The sequence below is a fragment of the Schistocerca serialis genome, chromosome 12 (assembly GCF_023864345.2).
Source record: "Schistocerca serialis cubense isolate TAMUIC-IGC-003099 chromosome 12, iqSchSeri2.2, whole genome shotgun sequence".
Classification (NCBI taxonomy): Eukaryota; Metazoa; Arthropoda; class Insecta; order Orthoptera; family Acrididae; genus Schistocerca; species Schistocerca serialis.
The window spans coordinates 82978260-82996146 of record NC_064649.1 but is presented as its reverse complement, the minus strand read 5'-3'; the positions used below and the strand labels follow the sequence as shown (position 1 = coordinate 82996146).

The 17887-nt window shown below is 41.9% G+C and overlaps 1 protein-coding gene across 1 annotated transcript in view; it reads right to left on the bottom strand.

Moving 5' to 3' along the window:
- Window positions 1–17874, bottom strand: part of LOC126428168 (ras-related protein Rab-27A) — an 84010-nt gene extending 66136 nt beyond the window's left edge. Inside the window, exons 1-2 of the mRNA XM_050090080.1 lie at window positions 17691–17874; window positions 17340–17484 (exon numbers count right to left, since the gene is read on the bottom strand). Coding sequence (XP_049946037.1) covers window positions 17340–17484; window positions 17691–17737 — 192 coding nt within the window. The 5' untranslated portion in view covers window positions 17738–17874. The remainder of the gene's footprint in view (window positions 1–17339; window positions 17485–17690) is intronic.
- Between the last annotated feature and the right edge of the window lie 13 nt (window positions 17875–17887).

Here is a 17887-nt window from a genome sequence, read left to right as displayed (position 1 = left end):
TTTTCATTTGCAAATAATAGAATAACAAAACAGGTATCAAATATACTGTAATCATAATGTTTGAAACCTGTAACAACTCTGTTTATCATACTGTCAGCCTGCTATGCTGTTGGCTATCACAACACCAACTAATTACCTCACAGTTACTGTATTTCATAAAACCAAACCAGATTAACAATGTAAACAAAGTGTTTATTTGGGCTGCTGTATTCTGCAATGTATTCTGTTCATACTAAAAAAATAATGTACTCATACTTGAAACAGGAAACAAGGTAGGAAAGCTTGGGATAATGAAGTTTCAGAGTAATTAACAAAAATGTAATCAGCATTGTTTACTTGTATAAATTCACTTATTTTCTCATGAAAACAAGAGATATGTAATCGTCTTTGTATCACAATTCAATTGTAACCACTGGATGATAATTATCAAAAACTTGTATAACTGTAATTAGCGAATTTACAACTTGATGTCACAGTACTAACTAATGTTATGTACATCCATTGGTAGGAACACACAGTGTTGATTCTTTTAACCAGAATTACGAGTTTTCATTTGTGAACAATAGTGTAAAGAGATCTCGAATACTAACTCAGGGTTTAGCTGACTTGACTTTATTATCTGTTACATTCATTTGGTTAATTAGAATGTGTGTGTGTGTGTGTGGGGGGGGGGGGGGGGGGGTGCTTTTGCTAACTGCAAATAACAGTAATTTCAAACTTTGTAACCACTGCTCAATATGTTAACACATGTCCCATTACTAACTTTCTGATAAAGTAGATCAAAAATATGTATATAAATAAGTGAAGTATCTATATGGTTGATGACGAAAATATGTTAGAAAATAAGGGGGGTAGGGCTTCAGTATGATGTAAGATCTTGACCAGCACTCTGCGGCATAATAAATAGTACGCCTGAGACAATAACTGACCTTTCAGGTCATTTGAGAACCATAGTGTTCCCTAGCACATTTTCACTTAAGAAATTTACATAAAACAACTACTGCAAAGCAACGAAATGAAGGTAGCTTCTGGGCAAGCTTCATTATTTTGAACAAATCTGAGTTACAACCACTAGATTTCAAGAACATTTATTTCACCTACCATTGACAAAATTAATATCCTGCAAAGACGTTTACTTTGAACTGTTTTCTATTGACAACATTTACCCCACACAAGGTGGTTACACTGCAAGTCCTCCTCAACTATATGTTTCCTGAAACATTCCAACTTTTTGGAAAAGTTCACTGCACTACTTGTTGCAGTATGGAGTGCTTGTCAGTAATAACAGGCTGAAGGCAGTCAGTGCTACTGTATACAGAGTACCACATGTTGAGTTCTTAATATGAAAATGTGAGCAGCTCATTTTCTGCACTGGCCTTATATGACATCTTTGTTACTGTCAGAAAATAGCTTTCCTCAACATGAAGGTTGGTTTTGATACAATAGTGCTTTACTAGGTATGCTCCAACATTTGAATGGACTCACACAGCCAGTTCTACAGGATCATAAAGTTAGACATTGTGACAAAGTAAGTGGGTTCTTTTCCCATTATGTTTTCTCCCCGCCACCCCTTTCCCCAGATATTTTAGTTAATTAGAATCTGTTGGTTTGACTAGTTTACGTAAACTTTGTAATCACTGTCAACATTGTTACTAAAGTAGAATCCCATATTTTGGCAAGCTAGACAGCATACTTCAACAGCAATTACTGTTGTATCTGAAAGGTCACACCAGAAGAATCTTTCTTCAATATTCAGTTAATCACGAATGTTAAGTTTTAACTGTAACCTGTAAAGCCCCAGCAAACAACAATAATTAAATATAGTTTTAATTGCTGCAATTTCATAAAAGAGAACCTGCTGGAAGCCAGTTTAGTTAAGTCTGTGGAAAGATATGAAATGAGCCAGATCTGTGCCCAAAATTACTGGACAGACAATTTAGTACAGAATACAAGTCGACTGAGAAACCAAATTTTAGTTTTAGCTTCAAAATTGACTTATTAGCCTTATACTTTCAAAAAGCCTTTCATCTCCATTTCAACCCCTTAGGAGTGTAATTTCAAACATTCCCTTCATAAACAATGCCCACCATGTAAGTTCCACACTGTCTCCAAATTTCAAGTTTCTATCCTTAACAGTATGGGTTGGGTGATGATGGATCACTGAATCAGTCTGGCCCTATTTCACTACTTCAGGGGATGAATTTCCAAGAACAGACAAACACAAATTTTTCATGGATTTTTTGACTTCTAACCGAGAAGCCAAATACCAATTTTCAAAGACTTCAGTTTAAAAATGTTTTCAAATGAAATATTTTCATAAGACAGTTCAACCCTTAGCGGCTGCATTTACAAAAACAGTGACATACATACCTTTTTATTTCTAACAGAGAAGCCAAATACAAATTTTCATAGTTTTAGCTTCAAAAATACTTGTATAATTAAATATATCTAAAAACAAAGATGATGTGACTTACCAAACGAAAGTGCTGGCAGGTCGATAGACACACAAACAAATACAAACCTACACACAAAATTCAAGCTTTCACAACCAATGGTTGCTTCGTCAGGAAAGAGGGAAGGAGAGGGAAAGATGAAAGGATGTGGGTTTTAAGGGAGAGGGTAAGGAGTCATTCCAATCCCGGGAGCGGAAAGACTTACCTTGGGGGAAAAAAGGACAGGTATCACTCCTTCCCTCTTTCCTGACGAAGCAACCATTGGTTGTGAAAGCTTGAATTTTGTGTGTAGGTTTGTATTTGTTTGTGTGTCTATCGACCTGCCAGCACTTTCGTTTGGTAAGTCACATCATCTTTGTTTTTAGATATATTTAATTATACAAGTATTTTTGAAGCTAAAACTATGAAGTTTCTGCTGTCTAGCTTTCACAACCAATGGTTGCTTCGTCAGGAAAGAGGGAAGGAGAGGGAAAGATGAAAGGATGTGGGTTTTAAGGGAGAGGGTAAGGAGTCATTCCAATCCCGGGAGCGGAAAGACTTACCTTGGGGGAAAAAAGGACAGGTATCACTCGCGCGCGCGCGCGCGCGCGCGCGCGCACACACACACACACACACACACACACACACACACACACACACACACACACGCATGAACGCACGAGCGCGCGCACGCGCGCGCACACGCACACGCACACGCACACGCACACACACACATATATCCATCTGCACATACACAGACACAAGCAACCATTTGTAAAGGCAAAGAGTTCTGGCAGATATGTCAGTCGAAGACATATCTGCCCGAACTCATTGCCTTTACCAATGTCTGCTTGTGTCTGTGCGGATGGATGTGTGTGTGTGCGCGAGTGATACCTGTCCTTTTAAAACCCACATCCTTTCATCTTTCCCTCTCCTTCCCTCTTTCCTGACGAAGCAACCGTTGGTTGCGAAAGCTTGAATTTTGTGTGCATGTTTGTGTTTGTTTGTGTGTCTATCAACCTGCCAGCACTTTCGTTTGGTAAGTCACATCATCTTTGTTTTTAGATATATTTTTCCCACGTGGAATGTTTCCCTCTATTATATTCATATGTATAATTAAATATATTCACAAAAATTTTCACCCCCACTGGGACTGAATTTCCAAAAATAGTGAAACCACATTTTCTTTTTCTTTTTTATTTGTAACTGAGAAGTCACATACCAGCATTCATAGTTGTAGATTTAAAAATACTTCAGTAGTTCTTTAACAATGACATATTTTCAAAAAGAAATTTCACTCTTTACTTCATCCCCATAAGGGTTAAATTTTCAAAAATTACTGAAACACATGTTTATTTATCTCTAACAGAGAAACCAAATGCCAATTTTCATAGGTGTAGCTTCAAGATTGCCTCAATAGTGTAATTTTGAAAAAAAACTTCATCCTGTAATAGCAAAAAATCCCTTTTAAACAACACCTACAGTAGAAGATCAACGCCTTCTGCAAATTTCAAGTTCCCATCCTTTTTTGGTTTGGGCTGGGCGATCATGAGCCAGTGAATCAGTCAGTTGGTACACTGCCTTTTATAGCTTATTATTATTATCACTATCATCATCAGAGTCTCAAGAAAAAGGGGCAAAATTAATTATCTATTAAAAATAATTTGGTTTTGTGGCCAAAACACAATTGAATCCTTTTGTTTTTACCACTCAGAAAATTTCATTTTACCACTCAGAAAATTTCATTTTACTCCTCAGGTGGGGATTACCCCCAGGTTGGGAACCATTGCCTTAGGGAATTGCATGCCAAGGATGGGTGCACACAGAGTGTATACATGAGGCCTCAAATATGTCGAAGATGGTGACCTAGTAGCCACAGAGGAAACAAGGTATAACCAACTCCAGATCGTGGCACACAATGGGACAAATGATATCTGTCACCTGGGTTCCAAGGTATTAGCTGTATCATTCCAGTGAATGGCAGAGAAGGTCCAAAAGACCAGTCTTGCTCACAGAGTTGCAACATAGCTCACAATCTGCAGCACTGTCTTCCGACTGACAGGGTCTTCTGGTTCTGAGCCAAGCAGAGAGCTAAAAGCTGAGTCTGCAAAGGTTCTGCGACAAGGTAGGCTGTGACTTCCTAGGCTTGCACCATAAGGTTGAAAATTTTAAAGTAGTCCTGAATAGGTCATGTGTACACATCAGAGACTGTTACCCAGGTAGTAGATTGTGTAACAGGTGTACATAAAGGCTTTTTATATTAGGCGGCTCTTCATGCACTAACGAAAACAATAGCTATAGGAAATCCAGAAGTGTGAGTATAAGATCCAAAGAAATGTCCCCCACAGAGATCACTACTAAAATCCTACTGCTTAACTGCTGAAGCAATCACAGCAAAGTGCCAGAGATTGATGTGATCCTCAAAAGTACTGAAGCTCACAAAATACTTGGTACAGAAGGTGTGTTAAAATCTGAAACCGAAAGCAGTGTGATTTTTGGTTTAAATCTAAGTGTGTAATGAAAACGTAATTTAATGGTAAATGGAGCTGGTGTATTTGTCACAGTAGGCAAGGAATTCAAATCCATTAAGATAAAAACTGAAACTGGATGTGAAACTGACTGGGCAAAACTGAGTATCAAGGGCAGGCATAAACTTATAACTGGATCCTTCTATCCACCACCGAACTCACTTCCAAATATAACTGAAAACAGAGAAAATCTAGTACGCAACTTCCTCAATGACCTGGTGATTATCAGAGGAAACTTTAATCATCCAACAATCAATTGAGAAAATTACACTTGTGTAAATGGTGGGCATGAAATAATACATGTTTTCCCTGAAAACTATTTGGCGCAAGTGTCAGAAAGTCCAATCACGATGGAAATATATTACGTGTAATGATGATGAATAGACCAGACATTTTTGAGGATGTCCATGTCGAAGCCTATCAGTGACAATGAGGCAGCTGTGGCAACAATGATTCCCACACTACAGGGGCCAACTAAAACAGGTAGAGAGATTTATATGATCAGCAAACTACACAGAGGCAGCAGTGTCATTTCTCAATGAAAAACTTGAAACACTGAGCTCCAGACTGGAGCATGTAGAGGAAATCTGGTTTAAGTTTAAAAGAGTAGTCTTTCGTACACTGTTCAGATATGTACATAGGAAAACAGGTCGTTACGGGAGGAGGTGGGGGATTCTTCTGGTAGTCACTGCAAAAAAAGCTTTTAAAGAAACAGAAGCCACTGCATAACAGGTGTAGAGCGAAGCATAATACGGCTATAGCTACAGAGATTCTGAATGAAACACGTTTGAATATCAAGAAGGCAATGCATGAAGCCTTCAATGAATATTTTTGCAGAATCTTATTGAAAACTCTCACGCAACACCCAAAGAAACTGATCATTCGCAAAGACTGTCCATGGCATCAAAGTTAATATCTCAATGCTCAGTGGACAACACAAGAACTGTAACTGAGGGTACAAAGCAAAAACAGAGATGCTGAATTGCATTTTAAATGTTCCTTTACAAAGAAAGAGTCAGAGATTTTGTCCCAGTTTAATTCACACATCTTTGGGAAGATGAGTAAAATAGATATTATTATCAGTGGCACTGAGAATCAGTTGAAATTACAAACACTTAGCAGCAAAGTTCCATGGTCTGGTGGAATCCATATTAGATTCTATGCAGAATTTGTGGTCGAGTTAGTCCTTTTTTAAATGATAATATACTGCAGATTGCTTGAACTGTCCAGTAGTTCGAAGAAAGCACACATCGCATCCATCTACAAGAAGGCTACCAGAAGCAATCCACAAAACTACCATCTATTATCCCTGTTCACACACCTGCTGTAGAGTCTAATGAGGTACCTTGAACACTATGACCAACTTCATGCCAATTACATGGATTCCAAAAAAATGTTGGTGCTACAAAAAACAACTTGCGATTTTCTTACATGAAATCCTGAAAGTATGCAGATGGCTACAGTATTTCTTGACTTCTACAACTACACCTTTACTCTGCAAATCACTATGAAGTGCATGGCAGAGGGTATGTCCCATTGTACAAGTTATTAGCGTTTCTTCCTGTTCCATTGATGGAAGGAATGATTGTTTAAATGTCCCAGTGTGCGCTTGAATTGATCTAAACTTGTCCTCATGATCATAATAAGAATGATACATAGAGGCTGCAGAATTTTCCTAGTTATCATTCAAAGCCGGTTCTTCAAATTTTGTTACTAGACTCGATCATGATAGTTTGAGTCTGCCAGTTCAGTTTCTTCAGCATCTCTGTGGCACTCTCCTGCAGTTCAAACAAACCTGTGACTATTAGTGCTGCCCCTCTCTGTATACGTTCAGTATCTCCTGTCCTATTTGGTAGCAATCCCATAAACTTGAGCAATATCCTAGACAGGGTCACACTAGTGATCTGTAAGCAATCTGCAAGGCTGACTGCATTTCCGCAATATTCTACCAATAAACCGAAGTCTACTACTCACTTTACATACAACTGAGCCTGTATGATCATTCCATTTCACATCTCCATAAAGTATTACACCCAAGTATTTGTATGAGACGGTCAATTCGAAACATGACTAATTGATATTATGATCATAAGATACTAGGTTTTTTTCAGTTTGTGAATACAATTTTACATTCCTGAACATTTAATGCAAGCTGCCAATCTTTGCACCACTTTGAAGTCTTATCAATATCTGACTGAATGTTCACGCAGCTTCTTTTTGACGGTACTTCATTATAGATAACTGCATCATCTACAAAAAGTCTGAGGTTACTATTAATATCATCTGAAAGGTCATTAATTTACAACATGACCAGTAACAATCCCAATACACTTCCCTGGGACACATCCGAAGTTACTTCTACATCTGATGATGACTCTCCAAGATAACATGCTGATCACCTCTACCAAAAAGTCATTAATCCAGTCATACATTTCACCTGATAACCCTATGTACACACTTTTGACAACAAGCATAGATGTGGCAATGAGTAAAATGCATTTCAAAAATCAAAAAATACTGCACCTACCTGCTTGCCTTGATCCAAAGCATTCATTATGTCATGTGAGAAAAGTGCGAGTTGCTTTTTACATCATCAAAGTTTTCAGAATTCATGTGGGTTGGCATATGTTTGAGCTCAGAATACATTCTAAGATTCTACAACAAATCAATCTCAAGGATACTGCAAGGAAATTTTATGGATCACTTCTTGTAAATGGGTGACTTGCACTTTCTTCCAGCTACTGCGCATGGTTTTCTGTTTGAGAAACCCATGACAAATTATAGTTAGAAGAGTGACTAACTCAGCTGCAACTTCAGTACAGAATTCAATGGCGATTCCACTGGGCCCTGGAACATTGTTCAGTTTTAACGATTTTAGCTATTTCTCAACATCACTGACACTAACACTTATTTCAAACACCTTTAAAGTGGTACGAGAATTACGGTGTGGCAATTTTCCTTCATAAAGAAACGTCTGAAAGCGGAGTTAGGCATTTCAGTTTTTACAAAATTGTTACGGCGTTTGTGGCCACTTGTTGACAAACTGCCTGTTGGCTTCTGTCTCGGGTTCTTCAGGTGACATTTGTCTGATGATTTTTCTGATGTTTCACCAGCGTAAGTGGCTGGCATTGTCAAAGCTTTGCCTCCTATTGCTGGTGATGGACTGGAGCTCGTAGCCACAGGCTGCATGTACCTGCTGCGCCAACGTCCAAGGGCTTCTCCGCAGTCATTTCCAGTGCGGTTCTCCTCTTGCTACCTGCAATAGCCGTTCGTTCCAGCATGAGAAGCCAGGATCTGTTTACCTTGAGGCTTTCTTCTTTCTTGTTGAACCTATTCTCGTGTTTATGTATTTCTATAGTTTCTCTGAACAAGTGACTGTGATAGCTCTTCTCTACAGCCAGAACTTCCGTGTTGGCAAATTTTACTACACTCCTGGAAATTGAAATAAGAACACCGTGAATTCATTGTCCCAGGAAGGGGAAACTTTATTGACACATTCCTGGGGTCAGATACATCACATGATCACACTGACAGAACCACAGGCACATAGACACAGGCAACAGAGCATGCACAATGTCGGCACTAGTACAGTGTATATCCACCTTTCGCAGCAATGCAGGCTGCTATTCTCCCATGGAGACGATCGTAGAGATGCTGGATGTAGTCCTGTGGAACGGCTTGCCATGCCATTTCCACCTGGCGCCTCAGTTGGACCAGCGTTCGTGCTGGACGTGCAGACCGCGTGAGACGACGCTTCATAGAGTCCCAAACATGCTCAATGGGGGACAGATCCGGAGATCTTGCTGGCCAGGGTAGTTGACTTACACCTTCTAGAGCACGTTGGGTGGCACGGGATACATGCGGACGTGCATTGTCCTGTTGGAACAGCAAGTTCCCTTGCCGGTCTAGGAATGGTAGAACGATGGGTTCGATGACGGTTTGGATGTACCGTGCACTATTCAGTGTCCCCTCAACGATCACCAGTGGTGTACGGCCAGTGTAGGAGATCGCTCCCCACACCATGATGCCGGGTGTTGGCCCTGTGTGCCTCGGTCGTATGCAGTCCTGATTGTGGCGCTCACCTGCACGGCGCCAAACACGCATACGACCATCATTGGCACCAAGGCAGAAGCGACTCTCATCGCTGAAGACGACACGTCTCCATTCGTCCCTCCATTCACGCCTGTCGCGACACCACTGGAGGCGGGCTGCACGATGTTGGGGCGTGAGCGGAAGACGGCCTAACGGTGTGCGGGACCGTAGCCCAGCTTCATGGAGACGGTTGCGAATGGTCCTCGCCGATACCCCAGGAGCAACAGTGTCCCTAATTTGCTGGGAAGTGGCGGTGCGGTCCCCTACGGCACTGCGTAGGATCCTACGGTCTTGGCGTGCATCCGTGTTTCGCTACGGTCCGGTCCCAGGTCGACGGGCACGTGCACCTTCCGCCGACCACTGGCGACAACATCGATGTACTGTGGAGACCTCACGCCCCACGTGTTGAGCAATTCGGCGGTACGTCCACCCGGCCTCCCGCATGCCCACTATACACCCTCGCTCAAAGTCCGTCAACTGCACATACGCTTCACGTCCACGCTGTCGCGGCATGCTACCAGTGTTAAAGACTGCGATGGAGCTCCGTATGCCATGGCAAACTGGCTGACACTGACGGTGGCGGTGCACAAATGCTGCGCAGCTAGCGCCATTCGACGGCCAACACCGCGGTTCCTGGTGTGTCCGCTGTGCCGTGCGTGTGATCATTGCTTGTACAGCCTTCTCGCAGTGTCCGGAGCAAGTATGGTGGATCTGACACACCGGTGTCAATGTGTTCTTTTTTCCATTTCCAGGAGTGTATATGGTCAGTCTTGTACAGTGCATGCTCTGCCACAGCCAATTTCTCCACCTGCCCCAACCTGCAACTGTGATCCCAGTCATTGCAACATAAACTTTTCTGCATGTGCATGGTATGTGGTATATTACCAACATTGCAAGTGGGTCCCTTTTCTCCTTTGCCAATCTGAGACACTCTTTGATCTTCATTGTAAATAGTCTTCACACTGTGTTTGCGCATTATATGGCTGAGTCTGTTCATCACACTGGGAATGAATGTCAGTTCGGCCGTACCTGACATTCCTTTTTCTGATGTATCACTTTGCCGAGTGTTCGACTCTGTTATTCTTCTAATATAATATGCATTGCTTCTCACAACACTTTCCTGGTGTTGCAATTCATGCCTGAGGTGCTGTGGCCCACATGTTTGTCTTGCTCGCATCACGGATATATCAATCATTCCTCTTTTCTGGCTCAGGTGGTCATTTCAAAGTTTTTGCAGATATCAGCCAACGTGTGTTGGTTTTTGATAGATGCTGTGTCCCAGGTTTTCATCATCCCCTGTGACCGCACATCTAGAAATGGTAGTTTTTGTTCTTTTCTACTTCCCTGGCAAATTTTACGTTGGCATGGAGGCTGTTCGTGTGTCTTAGAGAGTCACCGAGCTGTTCCTCACCATGGCTACACACAATGAAGGTTCGATATGTTTCAAGAAGAAGTTGGCTATCGCTGGACTAAGAGGACTACCCATGGTGATGACTTCCAGCTATTCGTAGAAGTTGCCATCCCACGAGAAAGATGTCATGATGAGACATGCATGAAAGATGTGGGTGATGTCTTGCAGGAAAGTGGAACCGGTGTGTTTCTGAGCATCATTGAGTGGTACTTTTGTAAACAAAGAAACAACATCAAAGCTGACCAGGCGTTGTTTGGTGCAAGTTTTAGTTTCTTCAGCTTCTCAATGAAATGTCCCGAGTCCTTTACATACGTGTCACTATTGCCCACGTGCGGCTGGGGCAGAGAGGCCAAGTATTTCGCCAGTTTATACAACAGTGAGCCAGGACCATTATTCTTACGGATCTTTGGTAATCCATACAGCCAAGATGTCAAATCACCACCCGATCCAGAAATGCACTCTGTCTTCAGGCCACAAGTGGCCCATCGGGACCATCCAACCACCGTCTCATCCTCAGCTGAGGATGCGGATAGGAGGGGCCTATGGTCAGCACACTGCTCTCCTGGTTGTTATTATGCTTTTCTTTGACCGAAGCCGCTACTATTCCGTCAAGTAGCTCCTCAATTGGCATCACGAGGCTGAGTGCACCCCGAAAAATGGCAACAGCGCATGGTGGCCCAGATGGTCACCCACCCAAGAGCCGGCCATGCCCGACAGCACTTAACTTTGGTGATCTGACGGGAACCGGTGTATCCACTGCGGCAAGGAACATTGCCCAGATCCAGAAAAGAGGCATGATTAATATATTCATAATGCGAGCAAGATGAAAATGTGAGCTGTAACACCTCACATGCAAAATGCGTCACCTGGAAAGTGTTCTAAGCAGCAATGGATACTACAGAAGTTATATTAGAAGTATAACAGAGTCAATCATTCAGCGAACTGACACATTAGAAAAAGGAGTGTTGGGTATGGCCTTTCTGCCATATATTTCCAGTGTGACAGACAGAATCAGCTGTATATTGTGCAAACACAGTGTAAAGACTATTTACAATCTGACAAGAGAGATCAAAGAGTGTCTCAGATCAGCAAAGGAGAAGAGGGACCCCACCTGCAGTGTCGGGCATATACCGCATACCGTGCACATGTGGAAAAGTTTGCGTTGGAATGACTGGATGAACAATCAATACCAGGTTCACAGAACATAAGAGACATTGTAGGTTGGGGCAGGTGGAGAAATCAGCTGTGGCAGAGCACATGCTGAGCGAGACCAACCCCACAGTAAAACTTGCCGACATGGAAGTCCTGGATGTAGAGAAGAGCGAAATACACAAACACAAGAATAGCTTCAACAAGAAAGAAGAAAGCCTCAGGGTAAACAGATCCTGGCTTCCCGTGCTGCAGTGAACGACTGTTGCAGGTGGCAAGAGGAGAACCACACCGGGAATGACCGCAGAGAAGCCCTTGGACATTGGCGCGCCAGGTACATAAGGTCTGCAGCCACGAGCACCAGCAATGGAGGGTGAAGCTTTGACAATGCCAGTCACTCATACTGGCGAAACACCAGAAAAATCATGACACGAACATCGGCTGAAGAACCCGAGGCAGAAGCCAACAGGCAGTTTGTCATTTCAGATTTTGCTTTGCTACCCTCAATTTCATTTCCTGTCTCATTCATGAATGACTGGACACTAATTAGGGTGCCACTGACAGCCTTTACTTACAGCCAGAATTTCTTTGGATTTTGTGAAAGATCAATTGACAATACGAGTATTCTGCTATGGTAGTCACCAAAGGCCTCAAGCATTGTCCTCTTGAGAGCCAAACACGTTTCATTCAGCATCTCTCTATCTAGAGTCCTAAGCTTTGTTTTACACCTATTATGCTGTAGTCTGTTTTTTCAGATGTTTCTTTACAGTATCTGTATGCCGTGGAGGCTCCCTCCCATTATGAACTGTTCTACAGGGTAAATACCTATGCAGTGCAAGGTCAACTATTATTTGAAACTTGAGTCATATACAGTTCCTCTACATGCAACTGCCCTGTGCTGCAAGTTTCAAGTTTCTCATTCAGATATGATGCTAGTGCCTTTTTATTTACTTTACTGATAATATAAATTTTCTACTTGTTCTAGTTGGCCTTTGATAATCATTGCTGTGATAACAGTGTCATGGTCACTAATATCAGTTTCAATGTGGACATCCTCAAAGAGACGAAATAAGTCTCGGGTGAACAGCCTGGTGTGAGTGTACAAAGGACACAATATTTCAGCTATCGACCTAGTTGCCATCATCAGGTATGCTGATGTACCACCAAGGGATGGCAGGCATGAGGTATCTATCAGACTCCCCTTCCCCCTCCCTCGGGTGCACCCTCTGCCGTCCGTGCTGCAGGCACTCTCTTGGCCGTCCGTGCCGGGGTTTGACGCCCGACTAGTGGCCCAGCATCTGGGTGTTCCCTTGTAGGTCCGCGGACAGGGAGGTTTGCCGGTGGCGTTTCGGAGGTACCTCCCCCTGTCCTCGAAGTCAGTACATTCTGGTATATTTCTATCTTTTCCTTAATCCAGGTAATGGCTGGTTCCCAAGCTTGGTTAAGGGAATAGCCACTGACACAATTCAGTTCAGGTTTTCTTACTCTGATCTCTATAGCTTTTTTTATGATACAGTACCAATACTTTGAAGTCTGTGTTAGGACTTTGGTCTTGTCATAATCCATGCCGTAAAGTTCTGACAGGTAATGCTCGGTGATTGCAGACTTATTAGGCTGTTGCAAAGTCGTGTGCCGTTGGTGTTCACGGCATCGGTCTTCAATGGTGTGAATTGTCTGACCTATGTATTCCTTACCGCAATGGCACGGTTTTCTGTAAACCCTTGTCCTTAACACTGCTGAGAATTGCTCTGGTTTTAGTTGGAAGGCAGAAGACGGTTTTTACTTGATATTTGCGTTAAATGCATCCAACTTTTCCCGATAAGGCCCCACAAAATGAAATAAATGCCATGGCCGTGTTTTCCTCAGGTTCTTCATGTGTTTCCGCCAGTTGTGTTGTGAGTGTCAGGCAAAGGGCATTCAGAATTTGCCTTTCCTTATAACCGTTCCTTAGAAACACGGACTTCAGATGGGCCAATTCTTGTTGGAGACTGTCCTCCTCAGAGAGGGTGCGAGCTCTGTGTACAAGAGTTTTCAGCACGCCATTCTTCTGAGCAGGATGGTGGCAGCTATCCGCATGTAGGTATAAGTCAGTGTGAGTTTTCTTTCTACACATGCTGTGCCCCAACTTGCCGTCATCTCGACTTTTGACGAGAACATCCAAGAATGGGAGCATCCCATCTGTTTCTACCTCCATGGTGAACTTGATATTCTCATGTCTTGAGTTGAAATGTGTGAGAAATTCCATCAGCTTGTCTCTTCCATGTGTCAAAATATCAAACATGTCATCCACATATCTGAAGAAACAGGTAGGTTTTAGTTGCGCTGACTCCAAGGCTTCTTCCTTGAAATGTTCCATGTACATGTTAGCGATGACGGGAGAGAGAGAACTCCCCATAGCAACACCTTTGGTCTGCTCATAGTAGTCACCATCAAATAGAAAATATGTTGACGTTGGAACATGTCTGAACAGATCGGTGGTTTTCTCATCAAATTTCTGGCCAAAGAGTTCCAGAGTTTCAGGTAGCTGAACCCTAGTAAACAAGGAAACCACGTTGAAGCTCACAAGTACGTCAGATTCCTTAATCGTGACGTGGTTGATGTGTCCCAAGAAATCCGAAGAGCTAAGGATGTGGTGTGGGCATGTCCCCATGTGAGGGCTGAGCAGCTCCTTGAGGTACTTGGTTAGAGGATACATCGGGCACCAATATTACTGACAATAGGACATCATGGGATGTGTTCCTTGTGGACTTTCGGTAAGCCGTACAGCCTCAGAGGAACAGGGGTCCTGGGTCATAACTTCCTTGTGGCCTCCTCAGGGAAGCTGGAATCTTTGAGAAGTGCCAAAGTTTTTCTTTCAACCATCTTGGTAGGATCGGTGTCAATCTTGTGGTATGTGGTGTCATCTAGCAGGTCCCGCATGTTCATGGTGTAATCCTGGTGGGACAAGATTACCACAGCATTATCCTTGTCTGCTGGTAAGACCACTATAACTGGATCTTCTCTTAGCTTCCGAATGGCTGCCCTCTCTTTTTTGGAAATATTCGGTTTCATAGGTCTAATTCTAATCATTACCCTGCAGGTTTCATGACGCACCTCTCTGCTGCCTCAGGTGGGAGTCGAGCCACTGTCTGGTCAACTGCACTGATGATGGGTACATCTTTAGGTGTCGGAGCAAAGTTCAATCCTTTCTTGAGAACCGAGATCGCATCATTATCAAGTTCTATGTTCATGAGATTGATAATGGTCTTCCCCTTTTCTTCAGAGGGCCGTTTCCCCGATATACAGTCGAATTTGGATGTCTGTCGCTGTGTGAACTTCTTTTGGGCACAGTCCACAGTGGCCCATGTGACAGCGTCAGCCCAATCCCAGGTGCAGGAACTGAAGCAGTTGGCAAGTTGTAGATATAGCTGGAAGAGTTCGTTATTGGTGGTGTCCAGACACCACCGAGTATAGCAAACTCTCTCTCGTACCAAAGCTAAGCTGGCACGTTTCTTGATTTTTCGGGTTGCTGCTGAGTCAATGTGCTGCTTTACCTTAGTGGATGGCCAAGAGCATGCCTGCGGCGCAGACGATGGAGGGAGCGCCCGAGGGAGGGGAGAGGGGGAATCTGATATATACCTCACGCCTGCTGTCCCTTGGCAGTACATCAGCACACCTAATGACAGCAACAAGGTCGATTGCCAAAATATTGTGTCCTTTGTACACTCATGCCAGGCTGTTCACCTGAGATTTATTTCATCGTGCAATACGCCTGAAGAAATTGAAGAATCACATCCTCAAAGAGGTTTATTTATCACCATTAGATCCAATATATTTCCATCACAAGTGGGATTCTTAACTATCTGTTCTAGGTAGTTTTCAGAGAAGGCATTTAGTAATGTTCCACAGGATGTCTTATCGTGTCCACCACTAACAAAACTTGAATGTTGGCTAGTTAAAGTCTCCGTCAATGTTTACACTACGATTAGGAAACATGCACACGAGGAAAATGAGATTTTCTCTGAAATTTTCAATTGCATTTGGAAGTGAGTCTGAGGGCAACAGAAGGATCCAAATGTCTTTTTATGCCCACCCGATACCGAGGCCTGTCCAAACAATCACACATGCAGCTTCAATTTCTGTCTTATTGGATTTGAGTTTCTTGTCTACTGCAACAACTACACCACCTTCATTTCCTTTTAGCCTATGCTTTCGATACACATGAAAGTATTTGGGAAAAAAAGAAAAACATTTGACTTTGTACCACAATAACAATTATTAACAAAATTTCAATTATGTGGGATATCAAATAAAATTTGTGACTGGACTGAGAACTCCATCCTAAGGAGGACGTAGCATGTTATCTTGGATGGTGAGTACTTAAGTAAATTTATGTGTACTCCATGGAAATGTATTGGTACCCTTGCTGTTCATTGTGTGTATTAACCATCTGACAGAGAATATTAAGAGTAACCTCAGGGTTTTCAAAGATAATACACTTGTCTATAGTGAAGTACTGGCGGAAAAAAGCTGCACAAGTATTTAGTCAGATCTCGAAAAAATTTCATAGTGGTGCTAAGACTGGCTACTTGCTTTAAATAATCAGAAACATAAAATTGTGCACTTGAAGAAGGGGAAAAAAAAAAAAAAACCACCACCACACTATGTCTACATTATATTCGAATCACAGCCAGAATCAGTCAACTCATACAATTATCTGGCTATAACAATTCGTTGGAATATGAAACTAAATGGTCACATAGGCTCTGTTGCAAATAACAATATGCTAGACTTAGTTCATAAGTAGGATGCCATGTGAAAATGCAATTAGTAAAATAGACTGCTTACAAAAAGCTCATGTGACATTGCTCATGAGATATTAAATGTACAAAAAGAATGGAAGTATCAGTATTTACAGGTTTGGCTGAACCACAGGAAAGTGTCATGATGATGGAGAAACTGAACTGGCAGAAAACTGAAGATAAGATGCAAATTATCCCATGAAAGCCTACTGATGGAGTTTCAAGAATCAGCTGCAACTGATATAAGCATGCAATTGAGATAACCCCCTATGATCGGGGACAGACGATTCCTATTACATTCCTGACAAGTGGAAATGTTCATTGTAAACATTCCTCTATTCTGAAAGTTCTATGCTAGGCCTAAATATCAACATAGTCAAGGGAAACATCACGTTAAAAGTAACACAGACAGTCAAGTACTATTTTTAATATAACTACAAAAGTAGTTTTCAAAGTGGAGGGTGTTCTGTCAGTATTTTATACTAATGTTACCTTTAGTAAGCACACATTGTTTACCGTGTAGCAGTTTAATGATAGTTAAATATTACTGTACTTTCGAACAGATGATTATCTTTGTTAATGTATTAATAATATCAATCCACATCCCTCAAGATACTTCTTCATGGTAGTACCTATAAATGAATAGAACAACATCTGTGTGAGAAATTTTCTACTGGCAGGCGTATGCATTTCCTTTCTTCCAATATGTAATCCAGCTGACCCTCGCAGTTAAAGGAAAGTATAATGGGGAAATAAATAAAGAATAGCACAAGAGGACGAAGTAACTTGTTTTGCAAAGATTTTTCAAAATGTCACTGGTATTGCACACCGTCATATGCACTGGGAACAGCTCAATGATGTCAAAACAAAAATTCAGTAAATATAGTTTTCTATCTTGCATAACAGATAATATACCATAGATGCAAAGCATTCACATTAAACTCACCAGGCGTTTCTCCCTAAAGTCAATACCGACCGTTGATATGAACTTTGAATTGAAAACCCCGTCGGTGTATTGATACAGGAAACTAGTTTTCCCCACACCAGAATCACCAAGAGCGAGGAATTTTATCAGGTAGTCGTAATCCATTCTGTGTAACAGAAAATATAGTGCACTTTCAAGTGTAACAAAAATTTACAACATAATGCGATTTCTGCATATGGTAATATAGATGGAAAGCCGCCGCTCAAATTGTACGTATCTTTCGAAAGTTATTAATTTTCTAAACTCAGCTCGCGTGGACATAAATCTTGTAAACAGTACATCATAAACTTTCGTAAATAAATTATTTCCTACCTGTTGCCTACGTCAACCGCTCCTTCTACTATAACCTGTTGGCTCATTTCTAGAAACAGGAATTTCGCTTCTTGAAAACAAAATGTGATTTCCTTCCGAAATCAGGCACCAATAATCTTATGTATTACTCAATTGAAGAAAGTTCTTGTATTTACTCATTACAAGACTACACAGCACACACGACTTCGGCGGATTAT